At 42.5% G+C, this 12,854-nt stretch overlaps 1 protein-coding gene across 6 annotated transcripts in view; it reads left to right on the top strand.

Annotated features, from left to right (window-relative positions):
• The window catches only part of bnc2 (basonuclin zinc finger protein 2), a 165,564-nt gene extending 153,032 nt beyond the window's left edge, over window positions 1-12,532 (top strand). For 5 of the 6 annotated variants that reach the window (XM_005726887.1, XM_005726884.1, XM_005726885.1 and 2 more), the window contains 2 exons: window positions 1,278-3,676; window positions 10,385-12,532. In XM_005726887.1, the coding sequence (XP_005726944.1) occupies window positions 1,278-3,676; window positions 10,385-11,195 (3,210 nt within the window). In that variant the 3' untranslated portion in view covers window positions 11,196-12,532. Of the gene's footprint in view, window positions 1-1,277; window positions 3,677-9,218; window positions 9,293-10,384 lie in introns of all 6 variants that reach the window. The other variant, XM_013909286.1, reaches the window with a different exon arrangement.
• Window positions 12,533-12,854: the final 322 nt, after the last annotated feature.

Below are 12,854 nucleotides of genomic sequence, written 5' to 3'. Positions count from 1 at the left end.
GTGGAGCACCTGATCGTGGCAGGTTTATGGTGAACTGATGCTCTTTCCATTTCCGGATAATGGCCCCCACAGTGCTCACACGAACATTCAGCATTCTGGAAATGCACCTATAACCATTCCCATCACAATGCTTTTCAACGATAAGATTACGAAGATCTTGAGAGAGTTCTTTGCTTTTACCCATCATGGAGTCTTTCCTGTGTGCCTTCTGGGTAATGAGGAGCCTTTATAGGCCATCAATTAGGACTAAAGCAGCTGATATCAATTAGTACTGATAGGGGACAGGATTTCTCTATCAATACTGACGGATTTCAGGTGATCTCCTGGCTTTCTATGTCATTTTGCCCCCTGTTATCTTCATGTATTCAATACTTATTCCCTGTGTCATTTCACTTTATTTATTATGGTTTAACTTGTATACTTCAATGTTGTGATTTGTTTGTATGATTTCAATATTTGGCTTGATGGCAACATCTGGTGGAAATGTTGTGTCAATAGTCCACTTAGAAATCCCCTTACTGATAAAAATGCTGATGTGTCAAATACTTATTTTCCCCGCTGTAACTACACTGCCCAATGATAGGAACACGATCTCAATGCCGCTATCAAGGCATCATCAAGCACCTTGAAGAAACACGAGTTTTTATCTCTTTTATTTGAGCATCCAAACCCATTCCTTAAATGCATAGTGTCTTCCCTCAAGCATATCATTGCCTTGGAGATAGAGAAAGCACTAAGAAAATTGCATGTGAACTACAGCATGGTAGTGAGTTGCATTAATTATTCTATTATTTCTTCTTTTCTTTTTTTTTTCTTTCTGGCTCCCACAGTTTTGTAAACATCCCTAGGTGTAGTTTGTGTACAGAGGGAGTCCCTGCAAGAGTTCAGTTCTTTCTCTCAGATTAATATGCCTCTAATGCTTTGAGTCACAGAGACTTGCTAAAAAGACCCACCTCAGTGCTTTTGATTTGTTTGCTTAAAACGTTATTGAACTTGTTACTCTCATCACGGTGTGATTAATAGGCAGATTTTCAGGAAAGATTTCTTCTTAAAAATGAATATGTGAAGAGTATATGGAAAAGAGGGACAGTGGAGGAGGGAGATTTTCAACAAAGCTCTGTTAGTTACTTGTCGCTCCAGGGGCCTCTGAATTTCATGAGCAGAAATGCTCGCTCTCACAAACTAACCCTTGCTCTGTCTTCTCCTTTGACCACACTGATTATTCACGATCAATAAAGTATTTTTGTCTTCTCTCTTGTCTTTTCTGGGGCATCTAGGATGCTGCAGGCAAGGTGCTGGACCGCTGGACCATCATGTCCAGAGAAGAAGAGATCATCACCCTCCAGCAGTTCCTGCGCTTTGGTGAGACCAAGTCCATTGTGGAGCTGATGGCCATTCAGGAGAAGGAAGGTCAGGCAGTTACAGTTCCTTCTTCCAAGACAGACTCCGGGATAAGGACATTCATTGAAAGTAACAACAGGACCCGTAGCCCAGGGCTCCTTACACATCTGGAAAATAGTAGCCCATCCAGCATCCACCATTTTGAAAATATCCCCAACAGCTTAGCCTTCCTGTTGCCCTTCCAGTACATCAACCCAGTCTCTGCCCCCATGCTTGGCTTGCCCCCCAATGGCCTCCCAATGGAGCAATCTGGTCTGCGGCTCCGGGAGCCCAGCCTGCCAAACCAAGGAGAACAAGTGGAAACCAGCGAGTCAGAAGTGTCCCTATCACCATTCCGCACAGGTCCAAGTCCTAGTCGTGGAGCGCTGGGAGCCATTAACAACAACGCCGAACCCAAGACAGAGCCCAACAACCGGGCATCTCCCATCTCACCAACCCCTTCCACCCAGCAGGCTCAACAGCAGCAACAGCAGACACAGCTTCAGCAGCAACAGCCACAGGGCCAACAGCAGTCCCAAAATCAACCTCAGCAACCTAACAGCTTGAGTGACCACCCGGTCCACCACCATTTCATAAAGGACGAGCAGTCAAAAACAATCACCCATCCTTCCTTTTCCTCCAAGATGCATCGCATGCGCCGTATGGGAGCCACCTCACGCAAGGGTCGCGTTGTCTGCAACTCTTGTGGAAAAACCTTTTATGATAAAGGCACACTTAAGATACATTATAATGCTGTACACTTGAAGATTAAACACCGTTGCACCATCGAGGGCTGCAATATGGTGTTCAGCTCACTACGCAGCCGCAATCGTCACAGTGCAAATCCCAATCCACGGTTGCACATGCCCATGCTGCGCAATAACCGTGACAAGGACCTCATCCGTGCCAATTCTACCACTGGCACACCTGTCATCTCGAGCACCAAGAACGGTGGTTTCACACTCACTAGCCCTGGAAGGCCACCACTGGGCTTCACCACTCCACCTGTAGACCCTATGCTTCAGTCGCCTCTGCAAAGTCCACTGGTGTTCCCCTCCTTGAAATCAGTGCAGCCAGTTCAACCAGTGCCCCCATTCTACCGAACACTACTGTCCCCTGCAGACCTTGTTAGTCCTCCAGTGTCACTGCCCACCAGCCCCATCATGCCCACCACTACCAACAGCACTACTCTGATGGACCAGCAACAGCAGATCCTGGCTGCTGCAGCTGTGGCCTCTCATAATAATGTTCATGTGTCAGATGCAGGACCCATGTCCCACCGTTTACCAACACCTAGTGCCAATCACGACCTCACCAATGGCAGCAGTGACCCCACGCCCAAAAAGAAACCTCGTAAATCAAGCATGCCAGTAAAGATTGAGAAAGAAGTCATTGATGTGGCTGATGAATATGATGACAAAGACGATGATGACGACGATAACATGCACCATAATCACCACCATCACCAGTCATCTCTTCTTCACAACAATGTCAAAATTAACGGAAATTGTAATAGCAACAACAACAGCGCTAGTGGAAATGGGAACCACAGTGGTGGAAGCGGGCAGCAATCCCCTTCCCAGGATGAGATGAGCCCTGGTTTAGCTCTGAGAGGAATGATGAGACAAAGCGAAGATGAATGCCACGAAGGAAATGGTAGTGACAGCAGAGGTGGAGCTGCTGATCTACGCTGCATGGACAGCTTTACCTCTGAGGATCAGGACCACGAGAGAGACTTTGAGAATGAGTCTGAAAACTCAGATTCAAAGATGTTTTACCGTGATGAGCTGATGGATGTGGAGGATCAGCAAAAGCACAGCAGGGTTGGAAGGAGACTGGAAAAGGAACAAGATGATGAGGGTAGCGAGGAAGCTCATTTGAGAAAGGAAATGGAAGGAAAGGGCAACTCCTCACCCTCCCCTCATCACCCTCCCATCAAGATCAAAGAAGAACTCAACGATCCAACTTATGACATGTTCTGCATGGGCCAGTATGGCTTCTATAATGGGGGCATGGCAGCGGCTGCTGCCACTGCTGCAAGCATGGCTGCGCTTCACGAGAGCTTTATCACTTCGATGGGCTATGGTTCCAGCCCACCCAAATTCCTTTCTTCTCGATCACCAGAGGAAGATCCATGTTCAAGTCCTGACCCCAAGATCTGCTATGTCTGTAAGAAGAGCTTCAAGAGCTCCTATAGCATGAAACTGCACTACAAGAACGTGCACCTCAAAGAGATGCATGTGTGCACTGTGGCTGGCTGCAATGCTGCTTTCCCTTCCCGGCGGAGCAGAGACAGGTTAGTGGCACAACTTTGAAAAGTTACTATATATTTTTTAACATTGGCAATCACAGGTAGGTTGGATTCTTATCATCTAATAATTACCTACAGTAGGTCTAAGGTTTTGTTTTATAAGGATCAAACCGTATTAATTAAAAAGACATTGTTTTAAAATGTAGTTCAGTTGTTGTGAGAGATATTTATTTTCATTTCGTGTTAACATGAAATGAGAGTGAAGATGCAGTATTTCAGTACTATATGACATTATCCTCGTTGGCCTCCACTTAACATCTGTTCGCTAACTTGAAACTAAAATGGATTCGTGAACATCTGCTCAGTGTCAAGTCAAAGTTTAGAAAAGCAGGAACACATACACAGACATTTAAACACACACTACCTATCAAGCTTCCAGCTTCAGTGTGTTGTTTACCTGCCCTCACTACCTCACCTTGTCACCGGGAGATGAAGGCGCATACATTAACAGACAGCGGTTTGTCAAACCACTGCATTTATTAGCGCATTAAAAGGTGAGGCTAGCTTTACTCACATGGGCTTGTTAGCACATATCAGTGGCACACATGAACTGTGCATGTATGCAGTAGAAACACTGACAGGTGGAGGTACATAACGTCACTAGTGTCCTGGTTAAGGAATGGCTCCCAGGAAAAGACAGAAATCTTTTTTGCCACAACTTTTCAATTTTAAATTTAACGAGTGGCTTTTATATACAGGTTGAAATCATTTTCATTATACATAAATATCAGCGGTCCATGAATTCATATTTCTGGTGACTGAAAATTGGCCAGTGAACTAATCAACTATATTCACTTGGGCAAGTTATGCACTCATTCAAAATAAAGTATAAAATGACCCTTAAAATATAATTCCAACTCTAAAAAAACTCCAGCATTTTCAGTCTTAACCAGTTGCATGCTTTCATATACTGTATCTTTGATAAAAACCCATCTGCTATATATACCAGGGTTACTCGTTCTGTTCTGCAATGGAGATAGTGATGGAAAACGTTATTATCCAGTATCCGCAACAAGTAAAGCTGACTGCAATTGTAAAATTCATTCTTTCCAGAGGGACTTTTATATTTTTCCTCACAGTTTTGTCTCTCTCACACAATCCCTTCATCACTCGCTCTGTCGCTCCACCAAACTCTCCCCTCCTTTTCTACCCTAAGCTGTTTCTGTGGCATCTGTTCTGAGCACTTTTTGTTAATTAGCAGCATGTAAATAAGGCAAGAGATCCTGGGACTCTATTAGAATAGGTGTGAGAGGAGAACAGAGGCAGGAGAACAAGAGGCAAGTTAGCGTCCGCAAAGGTGCAAACCTGCTGCTTACCTGATGCAGCTGTGCAGACAGCAACGAGATGACAGAACGTGTTATCGTAACATGCCTTGGTGTGGTGCACTGCCACCAGTGAGTGCGTTAGCTCCCTTCTCCTGCCCAAGGCAGGGCTGTTCTGCTGTGCAGCATTTGCACTTTCACACGTTCACACTCTCTTGCACACATAAGGGAATATACAAATAGATAAAAAGAAAAGTATTTGCTCTGATACATATTACATCTAAGTATTTAACCACTTAATGATGCAAAGTGTATGACAAAAACAACCAAGTAATTTATCTGAACTTTCAAAAGCTGAAATAAAACTTCACAGACCTTTTATTAGTGGAATCTAACACAAGAAAGTGCTCTGATTTTAAACAGATGTCACAGAAGTAAGCAAAAAAAGAAACCGTGCCACTGATAATCTGCAGATATTGCCCAGATTTTTTTTTTGGTTTTTTTCATTGTTTTTTGGTCAATTATGTAATTGAATCCCTTCATACTGGAATTTGTTGACACAACCACATAATAGTTTTGACAGCAGACGAAAGACTTCTGTGAAGTAAATGAGGTGACAACAGTGAGGAGAATAATGAAAAAAACAGGAGGAACGCTTGTGTGGGGAAGGTGTCTTTTCACAAATACACAGTTTGATACAAAAGCCTGGGTTGAATTTGGTGCTATAACAAGCTCAAAGATGACTTCACAAAGAAAAGATAGCATCTATATGTGAACTCTTCCCTCTTCCTGTGTCAGAATGAATGTGTGCATGTGTGTGTGTGAAACAGTGTGACACCAACATATACAGTAAATGTCATTCCAACACATACATATATACGACAGAGATCATTTGCAGCAAGGACTAAGTAAAAATAGTGCATCTAAGCCAAGGGTGCACAGTACAGCTGTAGATGTGTAATACACTATTATTTCCATATTTTTCCTGATAGCATGTGGGGCGAATTACTTTGCCGCAGGTTCAAACAGGGAATAAAACAACAGACAGAAGAGCACCGCATAGCTCGAGAAATCCTTGAGCTTTGAGACGAGTCAATACACAAGTCGTGCTCTCATCAGATCTGTCCCTGGGTAATCCTTTAATGACATAATGTATGTTTGAGTTTAATGGTAGCAATAAAACGGGAATATAATTTAGCTGTTTTCATCAGAGCATTTGCTCTGATAAGATTAAGAAACTGCACGTACAAATGTATTTGCTCAAAATAATATCTCAAACATTTATTACTAGTAAATTTAATAAGTCAAACTACATTCGTTCTCCTAATTAGATTTTTTTATTTTTTTTATGCAGACACAATCGGTAATAACAATTAATAAGCAGCTCTTTCGGGTGGTTCGCGTTAGACTTGCTAAAACAATACTTAACCCACTGCGAAAAATAAGCAGTGGTTATTTATTTATTGCTTTACAGCAGAGATTACGACATGATACAGCAACAGGAAAGTCCTCTGCATCTGTGATAAGTCCACTCACCGAGTGAAAAGCCACATGTGTGTAAACGCAGCATCAGACACCAGTATCAAAAGCTTGTGCATCAAAGTAAAGAAGAAAACAGAGGTGAGGTCATTTGATCTGCAGAGTCGATGACACTCAGAGCAGGATTCAATGCGAATGCACCACCACATAAAAACACATCACTGGTGTTCAGGCAATGTGGAATAAACAGCGAGACATACAAATCCACATGAAAACATCCCTGCTCGTGGATGCTGTACATACATATTGAACAGGATCATTTAAAGTGCCCTTGAGCAAGCATGTAATGTGTGTGTTTTTAAGTGTTAAACAGAGCAATATGCAGTGCGTGTGTGCATATGCGTGTGCGAGAGTGATTTTAAAGCGGGGTGTTTTCCCTCAGCCTCCTGGCTGCCTGCTGCACGGGGGTAAATGATTGCATATTTATTGTGGGGAGTGAGCAGCGTCGGCACAAGTGTTGAAGAAGCTGCATAATTAACTGCTTGAAAGGCAGGTACCAGTAATCATCACCATTATTAGCCTTTTTAATCATCATTTTTATCTGGTGACAAGATTGCCGTACCTTTCTTTTTTCTTTTTTAAAATAAAAATCAGCCCACGCTAGTTTTATTTTAAACCTTCACCTGAAACATTTTAACCTGCTCCTTCTTTGTCGCTGCAGCAAGCAGGTGATCTCCCTCGTTCGCATTCCCATGGTGCAACCATGCGCAGCACATGGTCCCTGCATGGGCCACTGCAAATGGAGAGAGTGAAGGTTAATTATGTTGGAGAGTTTCTTTCCTCCCCTCTTCTTCCTCTCTCTGTCTCCCTCCTTTTCCCTTGGTCCCCTCACAGCATGTGGGCCTGGCTCCTCCGCTCCACAATCAGCTCTCTGTTTGTCTCCTTATAAACAAAGGGCATGCTGCTAATAGAGAGAATATGTTAGCAAAAGCCACTTACATTAAACTATCTGCTGAATAAAAAGCTTCAAGCATTACATCCCCTTGGTTTATACTGACAGCTTAATTGTGATTCATTTTGAGGAGAATAAAGGGAAATTATTTTATTCTTAGATGAATAACACAGAGACGCCCATGCAAGCTGACTGTCATCATCAGAACGAGTTCTAAAACTGCAAGCGATTTCAAGCTGAAACATGAACATGTACAATAAATTGTTGTTTTTATCTGGTATCAAATGCATATTTAATTTCCACTCACTCATTTCTTCAGGAGTACTCAAAATCATTGTGTGCAGCTTGCGCCGTTCGAGAGGCTGGAGCTATAACAGTGACAGAGAGTGATAAATGTTACTAAAACTCTTGTCCTCCCACTTACACCCAAAACCTCATAATGTACCCCAAATGACAGGAAAGACAAAGAACCACTGGTGCCAGTTTAATACCACTCAGCCTTCTATCTCATTTACACATTATGAGTCATTTAGACAAACATACACACGTGTATATACACACATAAGCGCTGACACAAAAGCAAGGGCAAGGGCCATCAGATGAACCTAAAGATGATTAACGCCGATTGGGACAGGCACACTCTCACTCTGCCTCCTCTGCACAGTCAAAAATGGGCTCTCTGGAGGCCTCCCCCGTCTTTTGGGCGAAGATGAGACTGTCAAATTGGTTTGCAAGCCACATTACTGGCCAACAGGGAGGTGGAGATGGAGGAAGGAGGGAACTGAGGAGTTGGTTTTGGGGGAGGAAAAATAGAGCACAGTGAAGAGGAGTGATGGAGGTGGAGGGACGGAGGGGAGTGGGAAATGGGGCAGAAAGTCTAAATCTGATAAATGAAGGGATGAGGGCATTATGTCCACTGTGTGTGGATTCAGCTGACTTATGTTGAGTATTTAGGGCAAGGAGGCACTGCAAACAAAAGGGTTAAATAATAATGAAGATGAACTTGGCTCTTTTTCTCCTCTACAGTTCTTGTAATTTTGTAAATGGTTACAAATGACCCAAAGTAACAGTTTAATTTATTTGAGGATTTCAGTAAAATGGATAAGATTCTAGTGGTAATTGTCAATATTTTTCATTTAACTGCTATAGCTTTAAAGAGATTTGGTGTAGCTAATTTTGCAGTCTACTTACTGCATGTATGACTAGATAGCCATGGTTAATTTAGAGCTTATTAGCAGTGAGAAGGTGTTGTAATACAGATGGAGACATGTTGCAAAGGACCTGCCTACCTGAGCATCATCAACAGCATTCTTAACCTCAGGCTTAACAGAGCAAATCTGTGTGGCCCCTCGTCACATCTCAGTGTTGGTTGGCACCCTTGCACAAACTGTGGCCTTTTTCCCGATTACACTGATCACTGATTACAGCATTTTTTATTTATTTTTTTGCTGTACGCAGAAACACTGTGGTCTCTCACAGACAAACATCCACACATGCGTTTTAGAGACGCAGACATTGAATCACGACGGCCGTATTTTAGCCATTAGTTAAACGCCAACTGCATATTCAAAGGATAAAAAAAAAGAACAAGGGATGTATAAAATCTTTTTGATTGCAGGATGTGGAAAACGGAATATATTTTCTGTTTTTCCACACGCACAAACAGAGATAGGAACGTGCAAAGACACACACGGTCACACACACACAGTGAGAGCCACAGCCAATCGATTTGCCACGCTCTCCACAATGCTGACGATGCTCGAGTGGACGGGCTCCTGGTTGCTTGGTTCACAGAAAAGGGTCCCTCAAATGAATGTATTTTTACCTCTTGCAGGACAATGTCGGATAGGGAAGTAAATAATTAAAGGAAAGGGACCCTTTTTGACTGCATCAACCCTGCCACTGCTGGTAAGCTCTACTATCCATTGTGACTCCATTTTCGCCCGTCCTGCTAAGGACGACCTTTTTTTTTCTTTTTCTTTTCAATTTTTGTGTTGTTTTACACACATGTGCCCTCCCTGCATGGAAACCCTTCACATTAAAGGCACTGAGTGATTGCATATTTTTATTTTAATTAATTGTTGGCCTGATGTGAGAAGAGAGGCCGTGTGTATGCTATATTATGGCACTGGTAATTGGGTCCTTAAATTTCTTTTCTGTGTTACACAGTTTTATTGTGACGTGTGTGCTGTTGGTCCCCTTTCATGGTGTCACTTTGCAACTGTGAAATACGAGCTTAAAGGGAATAAATAGAATAAAGGGAATACATTTGATTTTCAAGCCCATTTCACTTTGCATCCTCTAGCATGGCCTTGTGTGCTAACTGAAATCCCCACTAATTGTATCCTGGCTTAAGCATGGCACTTGTTACTTGGTTTCCTTCATGAGCTGTAGCACCTTGTTTTTGGAAAAAAATGCCCATCTTAATTAAATCCAAGGCTACATAAAGACATGTTCATTGAGGTGCTCGATTAAGCCACCTCCAATAGGGAACGAATGCGATAATCCTGTCAGGGCCTAGTGCTAATATGCTATCCAGTTCCCCTCGATTATCACATTACCACAGCTCGAATCAATTGATAAACTCCCATTCAATATGGTGGAGTATTTAATTGAGTCAGACTCTATTGGATTTGAGGGCTGTGCAGTGCAGACATGCTGACAGTGGTAAACACTAGCAGGATGCTCTCTCTCATTGCTATGTTAGTACACTTTTTCAGTGGAGAGCTATCGGATGGATTTCTGTCTGTGTGTGGGCCTTTTTTTGTACCTTTCCTGACAGAAACAATAATTACAGACAGAGTGCTTCCAAAGATATTGAATCTTCTAAGCTTGGCACCATTTCACAGAAGTAAAATAACTTGTATCTAAAATATATGACTGTAAATACAAATGCGTGTATTTCAACTGTGTTCCTATTTCTATTTGAGATGTAATCTACATTATTGATATACTGGCAGCATTCTGAGTTATATCTCTAATTGTCCCCCTGCACATTAGGCACAGCTCCAACATCAACCTGCACCGCAAACTGCTGACCAAAGAGCTGGACGACATTGTCCTGGACCCCCAACTCACGCCACTGCCCAAGGACCTGCGAGCTGAGTTACTGGCCAAGATCTACGCTGGACACTACATGGGCTTGGACCCCATGGCCGGCATGGGCCTCGGAGGTGCCAGTCTCGGGCCTGCCGGGCTGAACCACATTCCCTATTCCCCCATGAGTAATGATCATCCTCACCATCCTCTCAACCAAGACTTTCGAAACCACCACACCAACGGCTTCTCTCGGAGCCAGCCAGACGACTACATGGTTTTGGACCTGAGCACCACATCCAGCGTTCAATCGAGCAGCAGCATCCACTCCTCACACGAGTCAGATGAGGGCAGCGATGAAGGCATCCTATTGGATGATCTGGAGGAAGAGGGAGAAGAGGATGAGGGCAACAGCGAGGGAGAGGACTTCTCCCAGCGTGCCATCGGGCGGGCTGATGGGGCATATCGGGATGAGATGAGAGAACTAAAAGATGGACAAAGTGAGGGGTTGGACCCTTCCTCCTCACCATTCCTCCTTTCGTCCTCTGGAGGCAGTAATGGCAGCAGCAGTGGGATCCTCTGTAACATCTGCCACAAAATGTACAGCAACAAAGGGACCCTGCGTGTGCACTACAAGACTGTGCACCTACGCGAAATGCACAAGTGCAAAATCCCCGGTTGCAACATGGTGTTCAGCTCTGTACGCAGCCGCAACCGACACTCTCAGAACCCGAACCTCCATAAAAATATGCCCTTCTCTACAATAATAGACTAAAGAAATGACTTGTCACTCTGCCCTCCTGTCAGAATGCCCGCTACTCCCTTCATTCCTCATCCTTATTCCTCCTCAAATTAGCTTTTAACCCCAGCCCAAGACCATCAAATACAAGCTAAATGCCTGTATGACCGTCCTTTGAACGTCATTGCGAGACATTTCTATCTCCATGTATAAAATTAATTGACTCTAAATACAGTTTATTATTGTGTCCTTTGACTTTTCCTTCTTTGGAAGAACAGGATAACACTCTAGAGCATGGAGAGTTGTGTTTTCATAAGCCCCCTCCATCCTTTCCTTTTTAACTTCTCCCACTTTGTGTTTATTTCCATCTCCAAAGGATCCATTCAAACTCTTATTTGTGACTTTGCCTTCAGATATGATAGTATTGAAAAAAAAACTTAAAATGTTCTCGTTGTATTTGTGTAATGATAGCTTTTAAATGAACCCCTTACAAAAGCATGATAGCTTCATTTGTAAATAATGTCCCAAAAGGCTTTTGGTGTAAAAGAGTTGTGTTGATGGTTGTTTGCTTCTTTTTTTTCTCCCTTTTTGGGATTTTATGTTACAGTCCAGTAAAATACTTCCAGCTATAGGCAAGAAAGCGGTAGCATCTTACTAGCTTGACTCATTTATGTTAGCTTCAAAGACACATTTTAAACTGAGTCCTAAGGAAAAAAATGAATATCACGTGACTTGTTTTATCTACTTGTTAGATATTCAGAGGTTGCCGGCATGCTTTTTTAGGCTCCTACACTGATATCATTCTCTGTATTTCTATTGATTTTTTTTTTGTCTGTTATGTTTATGAGCTTTAGTATACCAATTCAGTTTTTGCACTTTGCATCTATACAAGGGGATGTGTAATATTAATATAATGAGGATTTTTTGCAATGCTGAGTTTTAGGTGTTGTTTGGGGTCATCGATGGCTGCGGTGCCAATGGAAGTGACAGTACCTTCAACATTCAACTTGTGCCAGTTTCTTTTTGCACGCGTTTCAATGTCAAACCCAGTTTGATGACAGAAAACATCTCGCCTCCCTGAACAAAACCTGAGATCTGCCCTCATTGCTGAACCATTTATTCAGAAGGTGACAAAAGTGACTTCAAAACAAAACCAGGTTTGATCATTATGAACTGCTGTTTCATAAACACAAGGGAGTAAATATTGATAAAGTCTCTCTTTCCTTAAAAGAAGCAATGTGGGGTTTAACGCTTGCTTTCTGTAGAAGAAAGCATGTTAGTCAGTGCAAGAGCTGGTGTTTGTTCTTACAAAAAGCATCCTAATGGAACATACAGTCCCACAGATTTAAAAAAAAAAAAAAGGAGAGGAAAAATGAAAATAGTCCTTCAACTGTGACCAAAAGATAAGTGTTTGCTAAGAAAAGAAAAAGAAAAAAGAAGCTCTTTCAGTGTGACATTGTACTTAAATCATGCCCTGTTTGATTAATATGATGCACTTGAGTCTTAAAACATTTTGCTGTGATATTGCGCCATTGGTTTCCATTGCTGAGCATAAAAATGTTGCCATGTTTTGTTTTGTTTTTTTGGCTGTTAGTTGCACCGATTTGTAACATGTCCATGAGTGTCTTACGGTACAACTATTTCCAGTAATTGGGCAAAGTAGCCAAGGGAAGGGGTATTTATTAGAGGGTGATG

The sequence above is a fragment of the Pundamilia nyererei genome, unplaced genomic scaffold (genome assembly GCF_000239375.1).
Source record: "Pundamilia nyererei isolate P.nyererei 1_Seehausen unplaced genomic scaffold, PunNye1.0 scaffold00022, whole genome shotgun sequence".
Lineage (NCBI taxonomy): Eukaryota > Metazoa > Chordata > Actinopteri > Cichliformes > Cichlidae > Pundamilia > Pundamilia nyererei.
The sequence above is the reverse complement of the archived record's forward strand: the minus strand, read 5'-3'. Positions and strand labels throughout refer to the sequence as shown.